The 24,591-nt window shown below is 55.8% G+C and overlaps 3 protein-coding genes across 4 annotated transcripts in view; all 3 read left to right on the top strand.

The window, feature by feature from the left end:
* DOCK3 (dedicator of cytokinesis 3) overlaps positions 1-13,966 on the top strand; it is a 505,777-nt gene extending 491,811 nt beyond the window's left edge. The window contains exons 48-53 of one of the 2 annotated variants that reach the window (XM_055343227.1): positions 203-350; positions 4,160-4,278; positions 5,439-5,526; positions 9,338-9,460; positions 9,996-10,078; positions 10,876-13,966. In XM_055343227.1, the coding sequence (XP_055199202.1) occupies positions 203-350; positions 4,160-4,278; positions 5,439-5,526; positions 9,338-9,460; positions 9,996-10,078; positions 10,876-11,385 (1,071 nt within the window). In that variant the 3' untranslated portion in view covers positions 11,386-13,966. The remainder of the gene's footprint in view (positions 1-202; positions 351-4,159; positions 4,279-5,438; positions 5,527-9,337; positions 9,461-9,995; positions 10,079-10,875) is intronic. The other variant, XM_055343226.1, reaches the window with a different exon arrangement.
* A 902-nt stretch (positions 13,967-14,868) lies between these two features.
* On the top strand, positions 14,869-18,645 carry MANF (mesencephalic astrocyte derived neurotrophic factor). Its single transcript, XM_055344920.1, is given in 5 exon segments — positions 14,869-14,906; positions 14,908-15,083; positions 15,809-15,936; positions 16,656-16,797; positions 18,216-18,645. Coding segments are annotated over 5 exon segments (669 nt in total). The 3' UTR covers positions 18,401-18,645.
* Positions 18,646-20,833: 2,188 nt separating this feature from the next.
* On the top strand, positions 20,834-24,015 carry RBM15B (RNA binding motif protein 15B). The gene has a single exon (XM_055342950.1). The coding sequence runs from the start codon at positions 20,965-20,967 to the stop codon at positions 23,653-23,655; it is 2,691 nt and encodes an 896-aa protein (XP_055198925.1). The 5' UTR covers positions 20,834-20,964; the 3' UTR covers positions 23,656-24,015.
* The last annotated feature ends 576 nt before the right edge of the window (positions 24,016-24,591 follow it).

Raw genomic sequence — 24,591 nt, 5'->3', positions numbered from 1 at the left:
TAAAGTCAACCCAACAACCCTGCTCCATGGGTGGTGTGGGTGATCCTTAGTGCCAGTCACTAACCTGGCCTCCATCAGACCTAGGGTATTGCATCAGACACCGGGTCTGGGCACCTCATGGCATGAAGAAGCCAACTCTGGGTCAGCCCTACAATCCTGGCCATTGAGACCCTCTATCCTGCTGATTTTTCTCCCTTTGCAGCTCGCGTATCCCAACCCCAGGTACCAGGGCTCAGTCACCAACGTCTCTGTTCTGTCCTCGTCCCAGGCAAGCCCTTCTTCCTCCAGCCTGAGTTCCACTCACTCAGCACCATCCCAGATGATTACCTCTGCCCCTTCCAGTGCCCGAGGTAAGGAGGGCAGGGCGCTGCTTGCAGAAGGGAGAGGAGAGGGCCTCATGAGCCCCACCTGTCCTCCTCTCATCTGTGGCTCTGTCTTTGAAAGTGGCCCTGGGACTTAGAGAATGCTCCCCTTTGAGCACTAAGGACTCAAGGGTTCCTAGCCCTGGCTCTCTCTCTCTGGCTGGCTCCAGGCTCTGCTCTGAGCAGTGGATGTTGCTGTGCTGCCACAGAGGTGGCCCGCTGTCACATCTCCACCTCAGTAAGAGGACATACAGTCCATGAGAAAGCTCATTTCTTTTCCATTGAAATGTTTGCAAGAATAAAAATCAAAGTGAAGGCAACAGTGAGTCTTGTCTTGAGGAATAGAATGTGAATGCACAGTGTGAAAACTCAATTTGAAGACTAAATTTAACCCTGGAAAATATTATTCTAAAAAGTAACAACAATCAAAAAGACCTTGTTCAATTGAGAAAGGCTTAATCAGAAGAGATGTAAAAAGCTCTGTGAAAAGCCATATACTTTGCCAGTTATTGCCTGACTTCTTATCATTTGGCAAAAAATATTGTTCTCTGGGAGCAAGCATCTTTTTCAAAGTCTGATCCTAGTTCTCACAGTGAAATTTGATTCTCTGTCCATTTAGACAGGAGCATTTGTGGTAGAATGGTATACTTGGTTGTAGTAACTAGTGCTTCCCAGAATGACTGTGCGGGATGGCAACAGAAGACAGTGGTCAGAGCTCACCGGCCAGTCACTACTGGCTATTGCTGCCAGGCTTGCAGTCTCTCATGAGCCTACAGTCAGACGTCACCTAGGGCTAGAATCATCTAAAGGTTCAACTAGGCTGGACATCCAGGATGGATGGCTCACTCACACAGCTGATGGTAACTGTTACCTGGGAGTCAGCTGGGGCTACTGACCTGAGTCCCTCCCTACTTAGGGCCTTTCACCCTGGCTTGGGCTTCTCACAACATGCAGCTAAATTTTCTCGGAGCAAGCATTCCAAGATACCTAGGCAGAAGCTGCAAGGCTTCTTATTACCTAGGCTTGGAAATCCCAGAATGTCCCTTTTGCCACATTCTGTTGTCTGGTCAAGTCACTAAGGCCAACCTAGATACCAGGGTGGGGAAGGAGACTCCATCTCTTCATGTGAGGAGTGGCATTTGTGTTTTGGAGGGAAGGCATTGATGGTTGCCATCTCTGGAGGCAAGCTATCACCAGGATCAAACTCCAGAATATCACAGAGAAAGGTTTACAGAAGGCCTTTCCATTTCTGGAGTAGACATTAAATACAAAGTAAACAAAAAGGTTAAATGGAACTTGGCAGGGTATGGTGATGATGGCAGAGGCAACTAAGAAAGAGCAGGATTCACTTCAGGCTACACCATCCATGCAATCCATGTGCAGGCCAATATGGAGGAAACCATGGGCCCTGTATGTAACCTACCAGCGGTGGGCCCTATGAGAGAGAATAGAGAGAAGACCTAGACCAGACATCACAGAGGAAGCTGATATTGTCAGATAAATGTGGGAGATGCAGTGGAGATGCGCTGGGGGCCCAGAAGGAAGAAAGCAGTCCACTCTGTTTCTGGTGTTATGGGTGGAAGGGAAGGCCTTGAAGGAGAAGGTGTTCTGGAGGGTCCTTGGCATTGGAAGTACTTCCTCCACACCCAGGAGTGGTCATGACACCAGTGGCCTTCCTTGCCAAGCCTATTGATACTCTCTGCTGTGGTCCCTGTTGATTTGGAAACCTTCCAGAAGGCGTGGAAGGCACACTCTAAACTCTTGTAAGTAGGTAGCTCCCTCTAGTGGTGAAAATACTAATTGGGGTTAGGAAACGGGGATTCTGATCCTCCTTAAATAACTCAGTTGTGCTGGAACTTAGCTTCCTTTGGGTTTACCCAGACCACAGCTCAAGTAGTGCAGAAGTCCTGTGACAAAAAAGTTCTTGTGATGTTTAAATATATTCACAAAAAGTAGCCATCACTCTCTGCTCCCATGGGATTGGCTTCCCAGGGCTGAGGGCAGTGGGAGAGAAGTAGATGGTAGAGTTGAAAAGCAGCCGTAGCACAGAGCACCCCTTTGTTATAGTACCAGAGAGGCCCCCATCACACTGTTTCAGATCCTCTGCAGAGCACCCAGGGCCTGCAGGCTTCCATCCCTGCATCCTAACACCCCCAACACATATCAGGACATTGAGTATGCAGATCTGAGGTTGGCCTGATAAGCAGGCAGTGAGCTCTGCAAGGTCAAGGACCATAGCCAGCCCCAGTGAGGCAGTATGTCATGTGCCAGATACATGCCTAGTGTAGAACGGGTGTCAGTAGGAGTCATATGTAACTGAATTGGTGAAAAGGCGCACATCTCTTTCTGAGCACATTATGTGGAGGGGAGCCCTGTCCAGAGCTGTGGCTGGCAGGGTTCAGGGAGCATTCAGTTTCTTGGTGGGAAGGCTCTATAGAAATCAGTGGGATTAGGAGCTCTTTTCCATTGTTCTCTAAACAGTCACTGATTATTATTATATTGACTTCTGCAAAGAATTTATGCCTCATCTTCTTGGTCTAAAATGAGTACAGGAGGGCTATCTCAAGGACTCCTGGGGCAGGCTGACTAGAGAGACCTTTTATAATTGTGCCCTGACAGTGTGTGGGGCACTGCACACCCAGGGACCCTGGGTCTCAGGGACACAGCACCTCCAGAGCTCCAGCTTCACCTCTCAGTTGGAGCTCATGAGCTTACCAGCTTCACAGAGGGCATGCCACGGAAGGGTTTCAACCACCTGAGCCAGCCAGAGGCAGCCAGTTTCTCATGGATGTGCTGGTGTCTGGCAGAATGAGTGGTACACATGTGGAGGGCCTTCTCAATTATCCATCCCCAAGGAAAGCCAGCAAGTTATGCTCTGTTTCTGTGGAAGGTCCCCTCAAGGACCATGGGCTAGCAGGTTTCTGGGCCTGTAGCTATGGCCTGCATTGATGGAAACTGGGCCACACATCTAGTGTGGTCTGGCCTCTGTAACAGCCCCTCGGGCTAGAGGTCACCACAGAAACCTCACAAGAGAAAAGCATGAACCAAGTCAACTCAAGAGCCTTAGGTTAAAGGCCCACAACCCTCAGCCTAGCTCCATGACTCCCAAATTCACTGAAGGGAAGTCTCAGAGTGAGAAACCCTAGAGAGCCACCTGTGTGCAGGGCTCTGGAGCTCCTGCCAGTCTGGCTCTGGGGCTGCAGTAGGATGGCCAGCAAAGCAGAGACCAGGTTCTGGGGGCCTGGAATCTGGGAAGGAGAAGCCTCTGGGAAAAGGTGCTAGGGAGCCAGCTGAGAACAGGGCCAATGGTGTCTGGAGACGGTAAGTGTATGGAGACATAGTGTATCAAACAAGAACTGTACCACTATGTTATCTGAGTGTCTGTCTCTGTGTGATGACTCCATTGCAAGCCGGCCTGTGCCCATGCCTGGGCCCCCTGAGAGAGCCCAGATCCAGGCCACATCCATCTCCCAAGAGTGCTGGGTGCAGGGGGCCCTTTGGGGCCTGGCTCCAGTCCTCAGTTCTCCTGCCTCTGAGCATGGTGAAGGGGCTCTGTCAGTGGGCCTGCATCACCCTGGTCTACAGTATACCCACTTCCACCGGAACGTCAGGTTCAGCACCCCTACCCCCCATCTCACCAGCAGGCTCTGCTTCATTCCTCCTGTGCTTGCTGAGCTCATCTCACCCCAGCTGCAAGGGGACATCTACCCTGGTTCCCTGGCCCCAAGGATGCTTGCCTGCTGGGCCCTTCATCTGTGGCTTGTCATCTGTGCGTGATTGTTCTCACTTGGTTACAGGCTCTCCCTCTCTGCCAGATAAGTACCGCCACGCCCGGGAAATGATGTTGCTGCTGCCCACACACCGGGACCGCCCAAGCAGTGCCATGTATCCCGCAGCCATTCTGGAGAATGGACAGGTAGTAGACACAGACTCCTGACTGCCCTCTGCTGCAAGTACGTCAGCCTGGGCTTTTCTCATTGCATCTGCTAGGCTTATTGTATTGTCCTCCGTGCCTCCTTCGTTCTGCCATGAGACCCTCAGAAGGCTGCTGGGCCCCTGAATGGGGACTACAGTGGCTCTGAGGCTCGGCAAGCCAGATGGAGTGCAACTGTGGGAAGAATGGTGTTGTGGTGGAGCTACTGTTGCCTGTGTAGCTATCCGTCCTTCTTGCCTGTCTCCTGGACTTCTCCCCCTAGTGGAGGAAACTGGCTCTTTCCTGTCCCTAGAAGGCAGTGGTAGATGTGGGTCTGGAGGATGGCCTTTCTCCGTGTGTGTAAAGGCCATCTTCACTTGGGCAAACTCTGCCTCTTTCATCTGGCCATCCATCTGCCGGAAACCCCTCACTGGCTGCTGGGACTATTCCATGCCATTTGCACAGCTCTCCAGACACCCTACCTAGAGGTCTTGAACCAGAAGCTGTGGGAGATTAACTCCTTCCGCACCCAGCCTGCCTACCCTTCTATCAGAGTCCATGAGAGTCACCTCCAAGCAACTGTTACCTAGTTCCAGAGTGCCAGGAGTTGCTCAGCAGTACCTCTCTGTGCCTGATCAGCCCCGCCAGGCAGAGGGAACAGGCCTGCTTGGCAGCTGCGCATCAGAACAGTGGGTCCTGTCTGTGACTTTCTCGGCTTGAGTGCTGCCCTTTTTTCTTACCCTCAGTGCTGACTTGGGCCTGTGTGAGGACCTCAGGAGGCCAAGTCTTCCACTGCTGAGGGGTCAAGGGGTCCCTCAGCCCTTTCTGCCAGTGGGTCTCCCTGCAGGACAGAGGGATGCCGGTAGACACCTTCACGTGCCTATGTCCTTTCTCTTGGCCATGCCCAAGACAGCTTGGAGCCCAACCAGGCATGGTAGGGAGGTGACTCCAATGTTGCCATGGCAGCACTCAGAGCCAGACAGCGAGGGACAGTCTTCTTTTGGCTGGCCTGAGCTTTTCAACACATCTCCAGCATGAACCCCACCACTGCTTTGATTTCCCCATCTTCTCTTAAAATGTCCTGGCTCTTGGGCCCACAGCATTGCTCCCCAAGGTATAACTGGTTGTTTTCACCCTCTTTGATACTTCTCTCCTTCCCTCAGCTGCCAAATTTCCAGCGGGCCCTGTTCCAGCAAGTGGTCGGATCCTGCAAACCCTGCAGTGATCCCAATCTGTCTGTGGCTGAAAAAGGTATTGTTTCCCTTCCCAGGGGGCCTCCCCCCATGTCTTTTCCCATCCTGAGCATCTGACTCTTGTCCCTGAGCACCAACTGGCCAAGGCTGTGCCATACTTCAACACCCAGGCCTGTCTGTCTGTCCAGAGTCCTGATCACCTCCTGTGCTCACTGTTAAACCGATGTCTGGCTTGATGCTAAGTTTTGATCCTATTAGTTTATAGATCTCCCTCCCCAGGGTCCACCCTCAGAGAGGCTCCAGCTTCCACCTGCCCTGAGCCCACCTTTATGGAAACTCAGGCTGCTGTGTTCAGGCTGTGGGCAGTCACTCCTCTGGGCTCCTTCCAACCAGCCTCAGAACTCAGCCGGCCCTGTGGCCCCTTTGGTCACTCTCAGCTTGGGCCCTCAGGTACCTCTCCTTCTTGTCCAGAATAGGCCTGGGCCAAACAAACCCCTAGAAGAATGGGAAGGACAGACCATGGCAAAGTGAATTTCCCAGAGACAGTCATTTCTAAGGGAGGCCCAGGTACTCTGAGTCTAGTCTTCCTGTAACCACTCTGGCCAGTGGCTTCTGTGAGTCCGTCTTATACATTGCAGGCCCATCAGCTTGGGCATGAGGCTGGGCAATCCTTAGAACAGAGGCTGTGTGGATAGTGCACTTTTACCTGGTGTTCCACCATAGCAAGCTGATGGAAGAAGCAGACTTGGACCCACAGGACCTTGGCCCAAAGCCTCACATGAGGAGATCTGAGTTCATTTTAACCCAGAGCAATACCTTTATGAGGACTGTGCTAGCACACCTGCCACCCAGAACCTGGCCCATACCAGCCCCCCTCCCTGTAGCTTCCCCTCCCTCTCCCCCATATGTTGGAGTGTAGGGCACACTCAGTCCCCGGGTATACAACCTGCTGTCCCATCAGAACCTGTCCTTAAAAAGCTGTCATGTTGTCATTGCACCTCCTCACCAACTGCTGTCTGCTATCCCCACTGTCATTGTTCTTTCCTCTCTCACCACTGAGGACAGGCCTCTGTGTCTTCTTTAAGGAGACCAGACACAAGGTCCACAGCCTCAGTGGCTGGTGGACATCAGCACCAGGTGCTCAACCATAAAGGCCACGGAGATTCCGGCTGAAGATGCTTTCCTAGCCTCAAGGCGGCAACATCCCTGAAATATGCAGCCTACCTGGACCCTGCACTTGTTACAGAGTGCCTCAGCAGCCCAAATCTACAGTGCCTTTTCTTCACCTGAGATGCGGAGCCCTCTGACAGCTAGCCAAGAGCACAGACAGGCTCAGAGCTCAAATTGGTGCTGGTGGCCAGACCAGGACTCTACACCAGCTGGACACAGAAAAGTATCAAGCCTCAGACCAGGCTGCAGCAAGAAGCTGGACACGCCCACCCAGGTGTGGGAAGGAAAGAGTCTGAGCCCACTGCAAGCACATCCACTCCACAATGCCGGCACTTCGAGGGCAGCAAATGAGACATTTACCTAGTGGGAACACACAGGCCAGAGTAATAGCTCCCTAAGTCTCTACCTGGATCCTCCAGGGCCGAAGCTGTACATACTTGTCACCATTCTTATCATCAGGATCCTGAGTCCCACAAGGACTCCACCTCTCACTTGTAGTCATCTCTCTTTGCCAGTGACTCCCAGCCCAGATAAGCCTGCCCTCAGGGCTGTAGGCTGTGCAGTGAGGACCTCAGGCCAGTGCTGGACCTCTGTTAACAGAAACAGAGAGAGAGAGAAATGGCCAGGCCACAGCAGGGATTGCCCCCCCTCTCCTATGCTAAGTCACTCTATCTTAGATTTTCCACTAGTCCCAGTGTACTTGTGCCACATAGCAAAAGTCCATAGGCCTCATTACTCACTAATCTCAGGCTACAAGGTGAACTGGATGACTTTTGGTTCACATGGAGTGACTCAAGCAGGCACCCTTTGTAAAGCACTGCAGCCTTGCCAGCTTTCTTCCCCCATAGCCTCCCTTGCCTCCTTGCCTGCAGGTTTCTTTTGGCTCTTGTGGGTGAACTTCTATGGCCCCACAGGTCTTCCAGGGCCTAGATGTACATGTGAGGTCTTGCACTGTTAGCACCCCTTTGAAGAAGCTGCCCATACCCATCTCCAAGCTTCTTAATTCCTGACATTAGGTGACTTTCTTTGGAACCTCTCTCTGGAGATAGAGAGCTTCAGTGCTGAGGACCCAGAAGCTCCTGCTCCATTTTGAGGAAGCCTATGTGAGAATGGGTCTGTCCTGTTCTTCCAGTGCTCCTGGCTTCCTGAGGAGGCTTTATGGTGGAATCTACCTGGTGGTGCTCATCAGACTCAGAATTCTTTCCTCTCTTTAGTCACAATTGAGGGTCTACCCACCTGGTCACCACCATTCCCTCCCTCCTACCACCAGCCATCAACCATCCCAAGACACTGAATGGTCCTGAGAACTGAAGCTGTTCAGACAGTGGAGTTCTACTTTGTGTTTTGCTGCAGGCCCACTATAGTTCCAGAAGCATGGGGAGAAAGAGAAAGGACATCACCACCTTATCCCCAGACTATGTGGGCCCGACTGCTCCTGGCCACATCCTTCTTGAAGGCTAGATTCCAGCTCCTTCCCTTCCTGAACCTCTTAGGTCCCATCAGGCCCTAGCTTTCCCCAGTCAGTACCTGGAGCATGGAGACTCTAAAACCCAGCCCCGTGAGGCACAGTTTAGTTATAGCTGCCTCAGAACAAAGCCAGCACCTAGGTGCCTGGACTGTGAGCTTCTTCCCTGCTGCTGACAGCCCAAAAGGGTTATTATGCTTGCCTGGCCCCATCAGAGAAAAGCTACATTTCTTGTCAGTGGGATCTGGTCTCCAGTTGTTGGCCAACAGGATTTACATCCTACAGAGTAGCACCCTCAGAGTTCAAGTTCCAGCCATTCCTCTTTTTGTCTCCCTTCCTGCAAAGTCACTCACCCTAGCCATAGCTGGGGGACGAAGGGGAAGCATTCTGGCACTGAACTCCTTCCTTAGCATAGGTAGACACTCTTGGTTTCCCCTTGTCCAGTGCCCACTCTACCCTGTATCCATGACATGTGGGTGCCAGGAACTGGGCCTCTCTGCAGGCCTAAAAGCACCCTTGGCTCTATAGTCCTCCCTCTTCTTGGGAAGCTGCCAGTCCAGCCAGACATGAGCCACAGCTCTTGAGCTGTATACTCTCCACCAGCAGGCACAGTGAACACTAGTCCTTGCCTGAAAACCCCTGTGCTTCCGAAACCCAGTCAGTAGGCAGAGAAGTAGTAAGATGAGCACAGCTTGTTTGTTACCACAGGCACCTTGGAAGACAGCCCTTGCCCACCCCCTATCCGTGCACTAGCTATAGGAGGGGTGGTCTCTGGCTCCCACCCACCATGCTCCCTGCTTTTCCCACTGGGCCAGGGCAGTTGAAGAGCCCTGACCTAGCTCTGGGGAGGAGCTCTATGGCCTGCTGTATGTCTGCATTCTCTCATCAGCCCGTTCCACTCTGCTTTGCTCACTTCTTCTGTTCTCTATCCTCCTCCTGGCAAGTCCCAGAGGCAGATTCTTGCTGTTTGATTCTTGCTGCCCTCTCAGCTTTCTCCCCGAGTACTCTTCAGATGTCAGTTCCCTCTGTTGCCATCCTCTTAAGCAGCTTCTGTCCCTCCTTCATGGGCCACAATGTCTCACTTGGCCAGCATTTTTAGAGGCTGGCATGCCGTTCTCACATGTGCTGGGTACTTAGCAGACACCTGGAGAAGCCATAGGCTGTAGGACAGGCTTCTCCCTGAGGATGGCTCAAGAAGTAACCTCCCTTCATGCCATCTGTTTCCACCCTTCAGCGGTGCCAGCAGCCCCCAGCAGCTGGAGCCTGGATAGCGGAGCCCAAGAGGCCCAGCCCTTCCTGTCTGCCCACATGGGGCACATCCTGGCCCCCCCAGTGCCTCCCCGAAGCCTGCTGCATGGTAAGAAGACCTCCAGCGGGTCCCCCAGATAGTCCCTGGGACAGACTCTACTCAGGGGCAAGGGCAGCAGAGCCCTCCAAACTAAGAAGATGGGCCATTCTCTGGGCTGACTCAGCAAAGGAAAACACATCCCATCCACAGGAAGGATCCTGCTGGGCTTTGGGGTCAGTGAGGTTTCAGAGTACAGCAGGTGAACTCAGTAATGCCTTCCCAGCAAGCGGGGCTGAAGACCATGGAACTGACTGTGCTGAGCCCGCTGCCTACCAACTTGTCAGAGAGCTGCAGTTGCTTGCGGCCCGTCGTTCCATGGGCTCTGACATACTCGACTTTCTTGACCTTTTGTGTGGCACAGGTGTCTTTTACTCCAGGAGCCTGTTTTGGAGAACTCCAGTGAAAAGAGGTTTTTCTGTGGCCTTCAATGCTGAGGGGTCCCCAGGAGCCTCTTCCTATGGCTGCCCAGTTGGCCCAGCAGGATATGCTGGCACACAGCCCAAGAAGGGCCCCAGCTGAGGCTCTGGTTCTGTTCCCTTTGCAGGTCATTACTCCCTACACTTTGACGCCTTCCACCACCCCCTGGGTGACACCCCCCCAGCCCTGCCTGCCCGGACTCTGCGCAAGGTAATGTACTGAAGCAACAGCCCCACCAGGGTGTGAGAAGAATCTTCTCATCTCCTCTGGAATCACCTGGCTCTACAAAAAGAACTGCAGTCCTCCCCTGCTCCTCTGTCCCAGAGATCCCAACCTGGCAGAAGCTGGGAGCAGCCAGAGCCACGCTCGGGATGCAGATGACTGATGTGTCCTGCAACCAAAGTTACAGGGACAGGGAGGTTAGAGGGTCCTGGGGACAGCAACACGTGGGACCCAGAGCACAGAGTGCATGGGCAAGGGGCAGTGAGGGGCTGGAGGGGCTCCTTGCTGACACCGTGGAGTATCGGCACACTACCCTTCAAGAAGTAAAGAAATAAGCCCGTGGTAGATGGTAGAGCATTTTAAACTAGAGTCCAGTCAAAAGCAAGAAGCAGGCAGCAGCAAAGCCTCGTGAAAACTCATTCATTTTCTTGCACGTTGGAAAAGATGGACTCTATCACAGATTTTAGCAGCAGAATGCATTCATCTGGCCCATGGTCCCTAGGATTCTTTCTGCTGTCCCCAATGGCCTGATGACCCAGCCCTTTTGTCAGCACCCCAGAGCCACAGGGTACAAGTGCCTAGCAACCAGGGCAGGGCCATTTTTGCCCACACAAATGCAGCTGATTCTGGGGCTCCATTAGCTTGCTGGGGGCAGGGGGAGCCAGGGGATGGCTGCTAAAGATGCAGGTGTACAGCTGATGTGTACAAGTGCCTGGCCCTCTCTTCCCACGGGAGCCAGCCCACCTGGAGAAGGGGTTCTAACGTGCCCACCCTTTCCTTTGCAGTCTCCTCTCCACCCTATCCCGGCCTCCCCCACCAGCCCCCAGTCGGGTCTGGACGGCAGCAACTCTACACTGTCTGGCAGTGCCAGCAGCGGCGTGTCCTCCCTGAGCGAGAGTAACTTTGGGCACTCCTCGGAGGCCCCACCTCGAACCGACACCATGGACTCCATGCCAAGCCAGGCCTGGAACGCCGATGAAGATCTTGAGCCACCCTACCTCCCTGTCCACTACAGCCTCTCTGAGTCCGCCGTCCTGGACTCCATCAAGGCCCAGCCATGCCGAAGCCACTCAGCCCCAGGGTGCGTCATCCCTCAGGACCCCATGGACCCGCCTGCGCTGCCCCCCAAGCCCTACCACACCCGCCTGCCGGCCCTAGAGCACGATGAGGGCGTGCTGCTACGTGAAGATGCCGACAGACCTCGAGGCCTGCACCGCAAAGCCTCGCTGCCCCCCGGGAGTGCCAAGGAAGAGCAAGCCCGCATGGCATGGGAGCACGGCCGTGGGGAACAGTGAGGGGCGGGGGGGGGGCGGCTACGATGCCGCCCTCAGTGAGCAGCTTGCCCAACCACTCCAGGTTGGAAAAGCAAGTCCCCCCCGCCAGGGAGCCAGAGAGGCCTGGCACTCAGGAGAGAACCACCCCGAGTCTACGTTCTACTGCCGTGAACTCATGTGTTGCCATGTGCAGAGGCCGCAGCAGCATGAAGGCTTGTGGCTTCTCTTTTTATTTCGTTTTCTACGTTTCCATTTCTATGGGTTTTCCTTTCTTTCCTTTGTGCAGTAGATGCTTTCTTCCTCCTGCAGTTCCAGACCACGTGGAGCTATTCGGAGATATTGCACAGACAGAATTGCTTTGCAGCTTTGTGGGGCCCAGAGGTAGGAGCCCAGGTCCTCCCTCCAGGGCAGAGATGCACAGAAGAATGGAAATTGCACTAGGGACTTCTTCGTTGCTGCATGGACAGAAGAGCTCATGGTTGTATTCAGGGATTGCAAGGACCACGTGGACTACACGTCACAGGTGGACAGGGGAGCTACAAGCCGTTTTGCACAAATGCCTACCCACCTGCCCAGTCTTGAGTCCAGGAGTGTGCAACTGAGGGGCTGCTTGAGCCATCCTGCCAGCTCAGGCATGTGACCTGGCCTAACTGCACGCCCAGGGCACACTGCCAGGCTTCCATGGGCCAGCCCTGCCTCCCACTCTACCTTGGACTTTTCCCTCCATCACTTTTATTTCTGACCATTTGCTCACTTCCACTCTCAATACACCTCATGTCCTGCAGGAGCCCCCTTGGCAAATGGATCTGCAAAGGTGATTCTCTGCCCTCTGGGGTTTGTGGGAGGGGTGTGGAGCCAGAGGGACGACCCTAGCCACCTTCCTCCCCAGGGCCCAGGAGGCCAAGTGTTGAGAAAAGAGCTGACATAGTAATGAGGCTAGGGTGTGGCAGGGGCCGGAAATCCTCTGAACTTTCAGAAGTGGCCAGAATGCCTGTTATCCAGCTCCTGAATCAGGGATTTTCAGCACTACCTCTGAGCCGTGGGGCTGGCTGCCCAGCCAGGCTTCCAGCCCTGAGGACTCCTGGTCAGGTTCAGCAAGCTCCTGGGTAAAGGGGGTGGGACTGAGCTCCTCCTTTTGGAAGCAGAGAGCCATGCAGGTTGAATTATCCTCTCCCAAGTGGCCAAGTGCAGTTGTCCCCGCCCCCCCACCCCTTGCTCCAGGCCCTTAGGGACCAGCACTCAGGGTTCCAGGAGGGCAGGAAGGCAGTTTCTCCAGCCTCCCCAGTCTGTTGGGCAGAGTGCAGAGGTATCTTTATAGGAAACTCTTTCAGGTCAGGGCACTGATTTTCCTCTTGGTTTATTATTTGGGGGGATAGGATGGGGTGGTAATAGTATTTTACCAGGGTGCTTCTAAGTTACTCTCTCAAAAAAAAAAAAAAGCCTACAGATAAAATATTTTTCTTTCATTTGCCTGAGTTCCTAACTTTGATGGTCACAAGGCGGCCTTCTCCTTGTTGAGCAGGTGTGTTCTCCCATAGTTCTACTGGCCTGACCTCCGTGGCTAGGGCTGGGGCCCTAGATCCCATCCCTTCCCCACAGTTCCTCTTTCCAAACAGACAAGGCCAGTCAGGGTGTTCTCTTTTAAACAAACGCCAGCTTATTGAACAGGAATACCAGCAAGTAACTTATTGGGAAAGATGGAGGGCTGCTTACCTTCAGGGTATCTGGGGGGTGTTTCTCACCAGTGTGGGTCCTTTCTGATACTGTAAGGCTGGCTTCAGGCAGAGTGGGTCAGTCATGGCAACCTCAACATCAGAGGGCAGGCCTGAAGCATCTGGTGTTCACAAGTGTTAGAGGGTCAGGGGCTAGCTCTGGGTATGAGTTCTAGGTAGGAGGGCATCTTTAGATCTTAGGGCACTTCTGAACATCACTCCCTGGACAAGGCAGTCATCACATAAGAACATCGACCTTCTCCACCTGGTAGCACAGGATAGTAGGGAGGGGAGTGTGGGTTGCTTTGGCCTTGCTTTTTTATGCAAGGTGAACTAGGTTTGTGTTTTCCCTTTCCATTTTCCCTAACTGGATGAAAAGGACATAATCCAAATCCCTTTCGTTGGAGAACGCCAGTCTGAGGGGAAGTGGGAGGTCAGAAATGAGAATCCTCTGAAAAGATTGTGAAATACTGATTTTCATTCTTTCAAGCTTATTTGTAAATACCTATTTGAATGCTGTGTATTTGTACAGGAATTTGAGCAAAAAATGTATAGAGTGTGATGTCCAATTGGTATTCAGCCCTATAAATGTGTTTTTAACCTCCGGCATTCTGTGCTTATTTAAAATAAGAAAACTTCTAACCATTTCTTTTGTGTATTTATGTTTTAAAAAAGTGATTTAAAAATGATCTTACCTGTACCAGAAAGCAAAGTTAAAAAAAAAAAAATTTGTACTAGTGTCCCAAGAAGTATTTTACTGTATATATTGTGGTAGCATGTTCTAAATCCAACAAGTAATGTGAATTTTAGATGTAAATATCTGCCACTTGATTTTCCCCCTTTCCCCACTCCCTTGACTGCTGTGAAATGAATTAAAGATGAATACCTGATACTGACCCACTGAATTCACTGAATGGGAGCAGCCCAAGTGCCCCTCTCCAACCCTCGCTGCTGGGCTCCAAGCCCTTTAGCCCCACAGGAACCTCTGCACCGAGCACAGAGCCAGCCTTACAACGTCCTGCCTTGCGCCAGCCAGCCAAGCCTCGCACTCGAAAGGAGGCAGCCGGCGAGGAAAGCCCCCTCCAAGTGCCAGTCGGCCGACCTACTCGCGAGGCGCCCCCCGGCGGCCAGGGCCCCAGCGCTCCCGGGGAGGCCGGCTCGGATCACAAGCCGCAGCGCCCAACCGGGCCTGGCGCTCCCCTGGGGCCTAGGACGGCAGCTCGGGGGGGCCCTTCCTCCGGGAAGTCCTCCAGCCCGGCGTCTGTCCGCCCTGCCAGTGTCCGGCCGGCCCGAACAAGGCGGCCTCCGGCCTGAAGCGGACCTTCGGATCTAGTCGGCGGGCCTCGCGGGCGCGGGAGCCTGGATCCCCCGCCCACGGGATGGTGTGAAAAAATGCAAAGAAAAGGAAGCGGCCCGGAGCCTGCCGTTCGGGCCGCGGCTGACTCCACAGTCGCTGGCCTGCGCCAAGATAGCGAGCGCCGGGAGGGGAAGCCCGCGGGGTTTCCCGGGAGGGCGTGGTGCCCAGAGCAGGGGCTACTCAGGACGGTACAGCGGGCGCAGGGGTGCGGCCGACCTCCCCTCCAATCCAGGGAGTCCGGCCTCAGCCGCAGCCGCTGCCCCTACTCAAGATGGCGGCCCGGGCGCTTCCGCCGGCCCCGCCGCCGCTTCCTGCGGGCCACCCTGGTTCAATCAGCGGCCGACAACTGTCTAGGGCCAAGGGCGGGCGACGCTACAAGCCAATAGGGAAGGGGAGCGTGGAGCCGCCCGTCTGGGCTCCGAGGCCCGTGGACCAATGGGAACGCGGCGAGTAGGAGGGCGCGGGGGCCGCCCACCAATGGGGAACTACGGCGCGCGGCCGGGACCTGGAGGTAGCGCCGCACGGCGGGCGCGGTTCAGTCGGGCGGCGGCGGAGGCGGTGGAGGATGTGGGCTACGCACGGGCTGGCGGTGGCGCTGGCTTTGAGCGTGCTGCCCGGCGGCCGGACTCTGCGGCCGGGCGACTGCGAAGGTGCGGCAGGGCCAGGGTCCGCGCCCCGAGGCCCGCCTGGCGGCGGCGGCGCCGAAAACCACCGAGCGGCCGAGAGGCCGGGGTGGGAACGGGAGGGGGCGGCGACCGGCCCCAGCGGGGTCTGCCCGAGTGGCAGACGCCGGCCTAGAACATAGTTCCTGGGCTAGGAAACTGGCCCGACAAGAAAAAGTTGGGACTAGGTCGTGCAGAAAACTTGGCTTCACATTGAGAGAACGCCGGAGTTTTTGTCGTTTCCCATCACTGAGCAGAGGCTCTCCCAGGCTCAGGTCGGGAGCCCCTAGGGCCAGCCGTGGGCACAGCGCCGGGCCCGTGGGCTTGCGAAGCCGCACCTCGGGGTTCGGCGTTGTGTTTGGAAACGAGAAGCATTTGGATCGTTTTTGTCTTCGCCCTCCGGCTTGGCCTCTTATGAGGTCACAGTCAGTCCATCTCAAGGACACGTGTTCATTCTCGCCTTAAAGTTTGTGGAAGAAGCAGGGAGGAGCCGTGTGTAGGTCACCGGGTGATGCTCGTACCCCGCGTGCCCTGGGTGTACGGGGGGCGGGGGGACCCCAGCAACTTGGAGCCGGGTTGAGTCGGGCACCTGAGAAACCCCGGTGATGGAAAAACTCACCTCCGTGTCTCCTGTTAAATTGCTGACGGAGTTCCCTCCTGGTGGATTGGGGTACAACTTGGTGATTGCTGAGCATCTCCCCTCTCTTTTCCAGTCTGCATCTCTTATCTGGGAAGATTTTATCAGGACCTCAAAGACAGAGATGTCACATTCTCACCATCCTCTATTGAAAAAGAACTTATAAAATTCTGCCGGGAAGCAAGAGGCAAAGAGAATCGGTTGGTGAGTAACTGGTTACCCTCCCCGGCTGGCCCTGTCCACTTGCTGTTCAGGAGGTCCTCTGTTCTGCCCGGATGCTGGTGTGGGACGCAAGTGCTTTCCTGCGGTCTGCAGTTAGGATATTTTTCATCCTGTTAGAATTGATCAAGCACCTACTATGTGCTGGGCACCGGGAGTATCAGTGGTAAGAAATGACAGGCAAACAAATGATGGTGTGAGATGAGGGTCCTGGAGAAAATGACCAGGGTGCTCTGGCAGAGAGGGTGGGTGCTGATTTAGGCAGAATAGTCAAGAATCTCTCTGAGGAGGAGTCGTCATTGTTGGACAGGATAGAGCATCCCAGGCCGAGGGAACAGCCTTTGTGAGTACCAGAGGCCACGTGTGAGGACACAGGATAACAGTGGGCACAGGGTGGGCTGGGGCTGAATTGAAGACAAGAGCCCTGACAAAATGACAGCTTTTGTAGCTTACTCTCCCTGGCGGTTGCTGGTTTGTCTGTGTAAAGGTCTGAATCCTGGTAATTCGTAAACTTATTTGGAGGCTGTCTGCTTGAGGACCGGGCATGTATTAAGACCCAGGGTTTACACTGACAGTCTGATGGCAGTACAGGTAGGGCATGGGAACATGAGGTCCCTGCCAGAAACAGAGGTTTTGAGGTGTCAGTATGTTGTGGAGGAGAAGGCTCTCCAGCGCCTAAAGGCCATTGTCCTCTCTTGCTGCAGTGCTACTACATTGGGGCCACAGACGATGCTGCCACTAAAATCATCAACGAGGTGTCAAAGCCCCTGGCCCACCACATCCCTGTGGAGAAGGTCTGTGAGAAGCTCAAGAAGAAGGACAGCCAGATCTGTGAGCTAAAGTATGGTGAGTGTGGCCAGGCCTATGTAACCAACACAGAGCATGTGTGCTCAGGCTTTATGGAGTTGACTTTCTAGCTGGGAGAGGCCAATGAGAAACCAGAGCCAGGGCGCGTGAGATCTACAGCAGGCTAGATGGTGTGAAGTGAGGGGCTACGGATCTGACATTCTTGGTCGGTGGAGGTTAGAACAAACCTCCCCAAGGAGGGGACATTGAGCCAACTTTCAAGGCGGTAGAAGATGAGCCAAAGGGAACTAATGGAAGAGCATTCCAGGCAGAGGAAATAGGCCGTGCAGAGGCAGGCAGTGGCATGATATGTGGACAGGTCACAGAGGGCCTTGCAAGTTGGTGAAGATTTGGCTTCAGATCTTTAATCTGAATAAAGTTGGGAATATGGGTTGGTTTGTTTTGGTTTTGTCCAGGGGGTGGGGGTGGGGGACAGAGAGGTTTTTATTTTAAGATTTGTTTTAGGGTGTGGGAGCCACAGAGGGAGGATCTCAAGCAGACTCCCCACTGACCGTAGAACCCAATGAGGGGCTCGATCCATGACCCTGAAATCACAAGCTGCGCCAAAATCAAGAGTTGGACGCTTAACTGGCTGAGCCACCCAGGCCCCAGGGACATGGGTTTTTGAGCAGAGAAGGGATGTGGGCTGACTTGGGCTTAATAGGCTCATCCTGCTGGGCTGACTTGGGCTTAATAGGCTCATCCTGCTGAAGGCCCAGCAATCTTGACTATATTGAAGAGAACTGCTGTGTGCTTCTGAAGAGTCCTGGCACTGCAGCACCTCTTGTGGAAGAGCTCTCTGGTAGAACAAAGCAGGCCAGGTGCTCAGAAAGAGGACCAGGAATAGTTGTCCTTATCTATAAAATTTAAACACCAACTTATTTTATTGCAATTCAAGTGTCCAAGGGCCTGTGTTTGCCCACTTGGATCAAGGATGTCTGGTCTCCTGAGGTGCCCTGGAACAGGGGTGGTTGGCCCCAGGCCTCTGGTCACAAGCAGTCATGGAGGGCAAGCTTCCGACCAGGGCCTATGGTGGGAAATTGGAGCTGGGGGGTCTATCTGCTCTGTCACCCTGGAGCTGTCACTCTACATTGACTAACTGTCAAGGCACTTGGGGAGCGGGAACCACCTTTGTCCTGTAAGGACCACATGGCCTCCATCCCGGTCCCTGGCAGCACCGCACATATGGGAGGACACTGCCCTCGGGAGACCAGCGTTCCGGTCAGTGCCCCTGGTGTGGGGCCGTGGGTGCTGACACACCAGCATGCATCTGGAAGCATCTGTCCCTCCTCCAGCCAGTAGGGCTGCTTGTTTTAAGGGTTGGGGGGCCCTGTGGGTGTGACCCGTCCCGGGACCGTGTCTGAGGCAGGGAGGTGTCTGTTGCTGCTCCCACCAGCTCTCCCTGCTCTCTCCCCCAGACAAGCAGATCGACCTGCGCACGGTGGACCTGAAGAAGCTCCGGGTTAGAGAGCTCAAGAAGATTCTGGACGACTGGGGGGAGACATGCAAAGGCTGTGCAGAGAAGTCTGACTACATCCGGAAGATTAATGAACTGATGCCTAAATATGCCCCCAAGGCAGCCAGTTCACGGACTGACTTGTAGTCTGCCCCGCCCCTGCTGCCCCTGAGGGAAGGCAGCGCACGCACCTGCGCCTTCCCCACAGCCGTTTTGTAATTTATTTTTTAGGCAGGCTCCTGAAAGTCTGTGTGAAGCCTGGAGCTTTCCTGACAATGCTGGCTCTCCAGCGCCCCCCTGGGGGGATTCACTTTATTCTGTTGCTGGTTTTCTCTAGGACTTCAAAGTGTGTCTGGGAATTTTTTATTAAAGGAAGAAAATTTCTAGCTGTCCTTGGAGAATTAAAGTTAATCTGAAATAGGATTTGGACCCTAATGAAGATCCCACCAGTTTATGCTTTCTAGTCCTCCAGGGCTGGAGATGCCAGGGCAGGACTGAGGCAGAGGCGGGGGTGCTGAGCAGGACTGGAGCAAGTCTTGGAGGAGGCTGTGCCTGAGGCGCCCCCTCCAAGGTCCCTTGAGGTCACTGAGGCGAAGTCACACAAGAGGAGCAGGAGGCCACACAGCCCCCAGCAGAGCACAGGGGGTTGCATCTGGTGTTAGGAGGGAGGGGCTTTCTTGCAGGACTGAGAGTATGATTGGTGTGGCTTTCCAGGAGGATGACCTCAGTAACTGCCTGCATCCTGTACCATCACATTTCTAAGATGCTCTCAGCCTGGCTACCTCTGCCAAGCACTGTCTAGATCTGGCCATCTACGTGGTCATCTGAGTTTGTGGTCTGCTCTCAGCCCCAAGTTTATGATGCCTAATTGGAGTTTTGCTCGATTTGCAGGAGTTGGTTTATACAAAGAATCAGTGAGAGACTACCTTTTGCATTGTTTCCCAAGCTAAGGCTAATTGATGAGGTCTTGTCCCAAGTCTGGTTTTTTAGTTCATCTCCAGGGTTGGCTTTGGGAAACCCAGTTGTCAGCATGAGCTGTGACTTGGTGGAGACCTCTCTGCATCTCAGGCCTGCGGAGACCACCGGAAAGAAGGACTAAAGCAGTACTTTCCTAGGAAGACTGCAGATCACATTTGTGCAGTTGGCTGAATTCAGTTTGCCTATGTAGGCCTTGTTACAACCTGCCGTGGCTTCCACAAATGACAACCAACAGCAGCCCCACATCCAGCACATCCTCATCACGATGTCTAAGAGGAAAGCAAGAATGCTGAGCTACTCCTCAGGCCAACACTTTCTTGTTTGGGGAAAATAGGTGGGCTGTTGAGATGTGACCAGCGCAGTGTGTCCTGAGCCCCTTATAGGTGCTGGGAAAATCCACGGCTGACGATAGAAATCTTAGGAAGTAGATGGCCATGGCCTACAGGCCACACTGAACACAGGAACAGAAAAACAACCCAACCACTCCCACTCTAGGGCTGACCCCCACGGTTATCTACGAAGGGTTAACTCATTCCTGCTGGAAGCGGAGTTAAGATCAGACAATGTTACAGATGTTTCTTTTAAGAGCTTTCCCCTTGCACTTGCCTCAGCTGCTCCAGAAGCTGCTTTAAGTATGGTCCTGGGAGGAGGAGGAGGAACTGGCAGCCTCTTCCCCGCCCCCACGGTTTCCGTGCAGAAGGGTCAGGTTCTGCGATGCGTCCAGCAGCTCTCGGGAATAAAACCATCCCAAGGCCGCTTGGGTACCCAGGCAGGATTCTCCCCGCCTCCCCCGCACCTCACCTCTGGAGAAGAGGTCCTGGCCCTGGAAGTGGATAGAAGGGCACTGGTCAGCCTCAAGAGGTAAGCGTAGCAAGCTGTGCTAACGACTGGGTTTGGCCTTCTCTTCGCCCTTGGCTCCGTGGCCCTGCCCTCACAGCCCACTGCTCGGAGGGCCGCAGCAGAGGGTGGACCTAGTGGTGCCAATTCGCACTCGGTAAACGGCGAGTTTGCTGGCTCGGGTTTCTCTGCCTCAACCCTGCTGAGCCTCGCCTTTTGCATGGACAGCCCTTGGTCATCGCGGCCTTTCCAGGGACCGCAGCAGGTGATACCTGAATGCGGAGGATCCCTGCTTTGTGGGGCGTGGGCGCTGGACAGGGCTTAGGGAGCGGCGTGCTTAGATCCTCTTCACCGTCGATCCCGGACCAGTCGGGGGATGCTTCGTAAAGAGACAGCTGGGTCAAGAGTCGGGAGCCCGGCGCCCACAGGCACTGCCACTCCTGTTCCACGCAGCGCGGGCCCCCGAGCCGGAAGCGGGAAGCCTAGGGCCGGCAGGAGCGAACCAGGCCGGCTCTCGCGATGGCCCCCATCTCCGCGCAGCCCGGCCCCAAGGCCGCGCGGTGGCGCCAGAGCTCAAAGCCGGGCCGCGATCGCCCGCCGGCCTCCCGGTCCCTGCCCCGCCCCCGGGGTGGGTCACGTGATGGGGGCGGCGCAGTCCGATGACGCACACCCGGCGTAGCTCTCACCCCGCCCGCCGCGGGGTCACGTGACAGTCCGGCGCTGCCTGATAACGCGACGCCCAGCCCCTGGGCGCCGCTCCCGCCCCGCCCCGCCGCCACCGCCGCGCCGAGTCCTTTTGTCCAAGATGGCGGCGCCGGGGGCGCTGCCTCCTCGGCCGCCGCCGCCGCCGCTGTGAGGGGCCTGCGGGCCGCCCGCCCGCCCGCCGCGCCGGCGCCATGAAGAGGCAGAGCGAGCGAGACTCGAGCCCGAGCGGGCGCGGCTCGTCATCGTCGGCCAAGCGGCCGCGGGAGCGCGAACGGGAGGCGGAGGCGGGCGGGCGGCGGGCGGCGCACAAGGCCTCGGGCGGCGCCAAGCATCCCGTTCCAACGCGGGCCCGCGACAAACCCCGCGGTAGCGGGGGCGGCGGGGGTGGGCATCGCGACGGCCGCGGCGCCGGGGACGCGAATCACCGTGCGAGCAGCGGCCGCTCCTCGGGCTCGGGCGCTGGCGGCGGGGGACGCGGTGGCAAGGCCTCCGGGGACCCAGGCGCTTCAGGTGCATCACCTCGCGCGTCTCCGCTGCCGCCACCTCCGCCACCGCCCGGGACCGAGCCCGCGGGGCCCGGCTCATCGGCGGCCGCACCCGAGTACAAGACGCTGCTCATCAGCAGCCTGAGCCCCGCGCTGCCCGCCGAGCACCTCGAGGACCGACTCTTTCACCAGTTCAAGCGCTTTGGCGAGATCAGCCTGCGCTTGTCGCACACGCCAGAGCTGGGCCGCGTGGCCTACGTGAACTTCCGGCACCCGCAGGACGCACGCGAGGCCCGCCAGCACGCCCTGGCCCGCCAGCTGCTGCTCTACGACCGGCCGCTCAAGGTGGAGCCGGTGTACCTGCGCGGCGGCGGCGGCGGCGGCGGCGGCGGCGGCGGGAGCAGCCGGCGAAGCAGCAGCAGCAGTGCTGCCGCCTCCACGCCGCCCCCAGGGCCGCCCGCGCCCGCCGACCCGCTCGGTTACCTGCCGCTGCACGGCGGCTACCAGTACAAGCAGCGCTCTCTGTCCCCAGTGGCCGCCCCTCCGCTACGGGAGCCCCGCGCCCGCCACGCCGCGGCGGCCTTTGCCCTGGATGCTGCCGCCGCCGCCGCAGTAGGACTGTCCCGGGAGCGGGCCCTGGACTACTACGGTCTGTACGACGACCGCGGGCGCCCATACGGCTACCCCGCCGTGTGCGAGGAGGACCTGATGCCTGAGGACGACCAGCGGGCCACGCGCAACCTCTTCATCGGGAACCTGGACCACAGCGTATCCGAGGTGGAGTTGCGGCGGGCCTTTGAGAAGTACGGCATCATTGAGGAGGTGGTCATCAAGAGACCTGCTCGTGGCCAGGGTGGTGCGTATGCTTTCCTCAAGTTCCAGAATCTAGACATGGCCCACAGGGCCAAGGTGGCCATGTCGGGCCGGGTGATTGGCCGAAACCCCATTAAGATAGGCTATGGCAAGGCCAACCCCACCACTCGCCTCTGGGTGGGCGGCCTGGGACCTAACACCTCACTGGCCGCTCTGGCCCGGGAGTTTGACCGCTTCGGGAGCATTCGGACCATTGATCACGTCAAGGGAGATAGTTTTGCTTACATCCAGTATGAGAGCTTGGATGCAGCTCAGGCCGCCTGCGCAAAAATGAGGGGCTTTCCCTTGGGTGGTCCAGACCGAAGGCTGCGTGTGGATTTTGCCAAAGCAGAGGAGACCCGGTATCCCCAGCAGTACCAGCCCTCACCCCTCCCTGTGCATTATGAGCTGCTCCCAGATGGATATACCCGGCATCGAAGCCTGGATGCAGACCTCCGAGTGCGGGATAGGACCCCCCCACACCTCCTGTACTCAGACCGGGACCGGACCTTTTTGGAAGGGGACTGGACCAGCCCTAGTAAAAGCTCTGACCGCCGAAACAGCCTGGAGGGCTACAGCCGCTCAGTGCGCAGCCGGAGTGGGGAGCGCTGGGGAGATGGGGACCGGGGCCTGCCCAAGCCCTGGGAGGAGAGGCGGAAGCGGAGGAGCCTCTCCAGTGACCGCGGGAGGACAACCCACTCCCCTTATGAGGAGAGGAGCAGGACCAAGGGTGGTGGGCCACAGGTGGACCGGGGCTCTGACCGCACTCCTGAGCGCAGCCGTAAGGAGAATCACTCCAGTGATGGGACCAAGGAGTCGAGCAGCAACTCCCTCAGCAACAGCAGACACGGGGCTGAGGAGCGTAGCCACCACCACCACCACGAGGCTCCAGACTCTTCCCATGGGAAGAAGACCCGAGAGAGCGAGCGCAATCATCGGACCGCTGAGGCTGAACCCAAGCCTCTGGAAGAGCCAAAACACGAGACCAAAAAGCTCAAGAATCTTTCCGAGTATGCCCAGACACTGCAACTGGGTTGGAATGGGCTCCTAGTGTTGAAAAACAGCTGCTTCCCAACATCTATGCACATCCTAGAGGGGGACCAAGGGGTTATCACGGGCCTCCTCAAAGACCACACTTCCGGGAGCAAGCTGACCCAGCTGAAGATTGCCCAGCGTCTGCGGCTGGACCAGCCCAAGCTCGATGAGGTCACGCGGCGCATCAAGCAGGGGAGCCCCAATGGCTATGCAGTGCTCCTAGCTACCCAGGCGACCCCCAGCGGGCCTGGCACTGAGGGGATGCCCACGGTGGAGCCAGGCCTACAGAGGCGGCTTCTCAGGAACCTGGTCTCCTACTTGAAACAGAAGCAGGCCGCAGGGGTGATCAGCCTGCCGGTGGGTGGGTCCAAGGGCAGAGACAGCACAGGCATGCTCTACGCCTTCCCGCCCTGCGACTTTTCACAGCAGTACCTCCAGTCAGCACTGAGGACATTGGGCAAGCTAGAGGAGGAACACATGGTGATAGTTATAGTAAGAGACACTGCCTAGCCCAGACCTGGCTCCAGCTCCGCGTTTGTGTCACAAAAGCAGTTCTTTTAAAATCCGACCACCACCCTTCCCCACATCCTACCCCTTGGTTTGAATTCTCTGCTGGGTTATTTTGGTTCATTTGATGGGGGAACCAGAGTCCTGACCCCCACCAAAACTAAGTTCTTAAATTTGGGGATTTTGTTTTTTTGTTTTGTTTTGTTTTTTTCCAGCAATGAGAAAAGGGACTCCTGTCACGTTGATTTCTAGTGTACGAGATACTGTCTGCTGTGTTCTGTATTTTTTTTATTTTTTGACTAACTGTATGGAAAGTTGTCAGTAAAACCTTTGTCAGAGGATGGATTTTTAATCCTGTTCAGAGTCCTGGTTTAATCGAGTTTTTCCTCAATGAATGGAAGACTTTTCCCCACTGCACGCACACAAATGCCCTACGTCAACTTCACAGCACTGGTATTAGCTCAAAGTCCTGCTGTGTTGGTGGCTCTCGGCCCCTCAGCTCTTTGGGCCGAGTCGGGACTGCGTTCACATTTGTTTTTAACCTTGGCTGAGAGTAGGTGGGCTTCGTTTTGCCTCTGGCACCCTGCCTTGCCTGGTTGAGCAGAGCCCATGCAAAGGAAGGGGGTGAGCCTAACTAAGGTCTATAGCCGGCAGCTTTGGTAGTTTTGGAGTTTTTGTTTTCTGCCCTAAATGTGTGTGTTGATCTGTCTGAACCGTAGCTGTTGGACAATGTGCCTAATCTTGAGGCCTTTTGCAGGCAGGTAGTCTTTAACAGTTCTGTGGTCTTGTAGACATGGGGAAGAAGAGTACAGTATTGATGCCACAGCGTCTTGGTGTCACAGATTGAAGCAGGCTCCCCTTCTTTTCAGCCTCCTTTCCAGCCTTAACATGGCAGCCCAGGAGCACCCCGTTGGAGGCAGAGCTGCCTCAGACTCCCCA

The sequence above is a fragment of the Nyctereutes procyonoides genome, unplaced genomic scaffold (genome assembly GCF_905146905.1).
Source record: "Nyctereutes procyonoides isolate TBG_1078 unplaced genomic scaffold, NYPRO_anot_genome, whole genome shotgun sequence".
In the NCBI taxonomy this organism is placed as follows: Eukaryota; Metazoa; Chordata; class Mammalia; order Carnivora; family Canidae; genus Nyctereutes; species Nyctereutes procyonoides.
Note: the sequence above shows the minus strand (reverse complement) of the source record. Positions and strands in the feature narration are given on the sequence as shown.

Coding starts and splice junctions, on each gene's coding strand:
- RBM15B (XM_055342950.1), top strand. CDS start 20,965: ATGAAGAGGCAGAGCGAGCGAGACTCGAGCCCGAGCGGGCGCGGCTCG.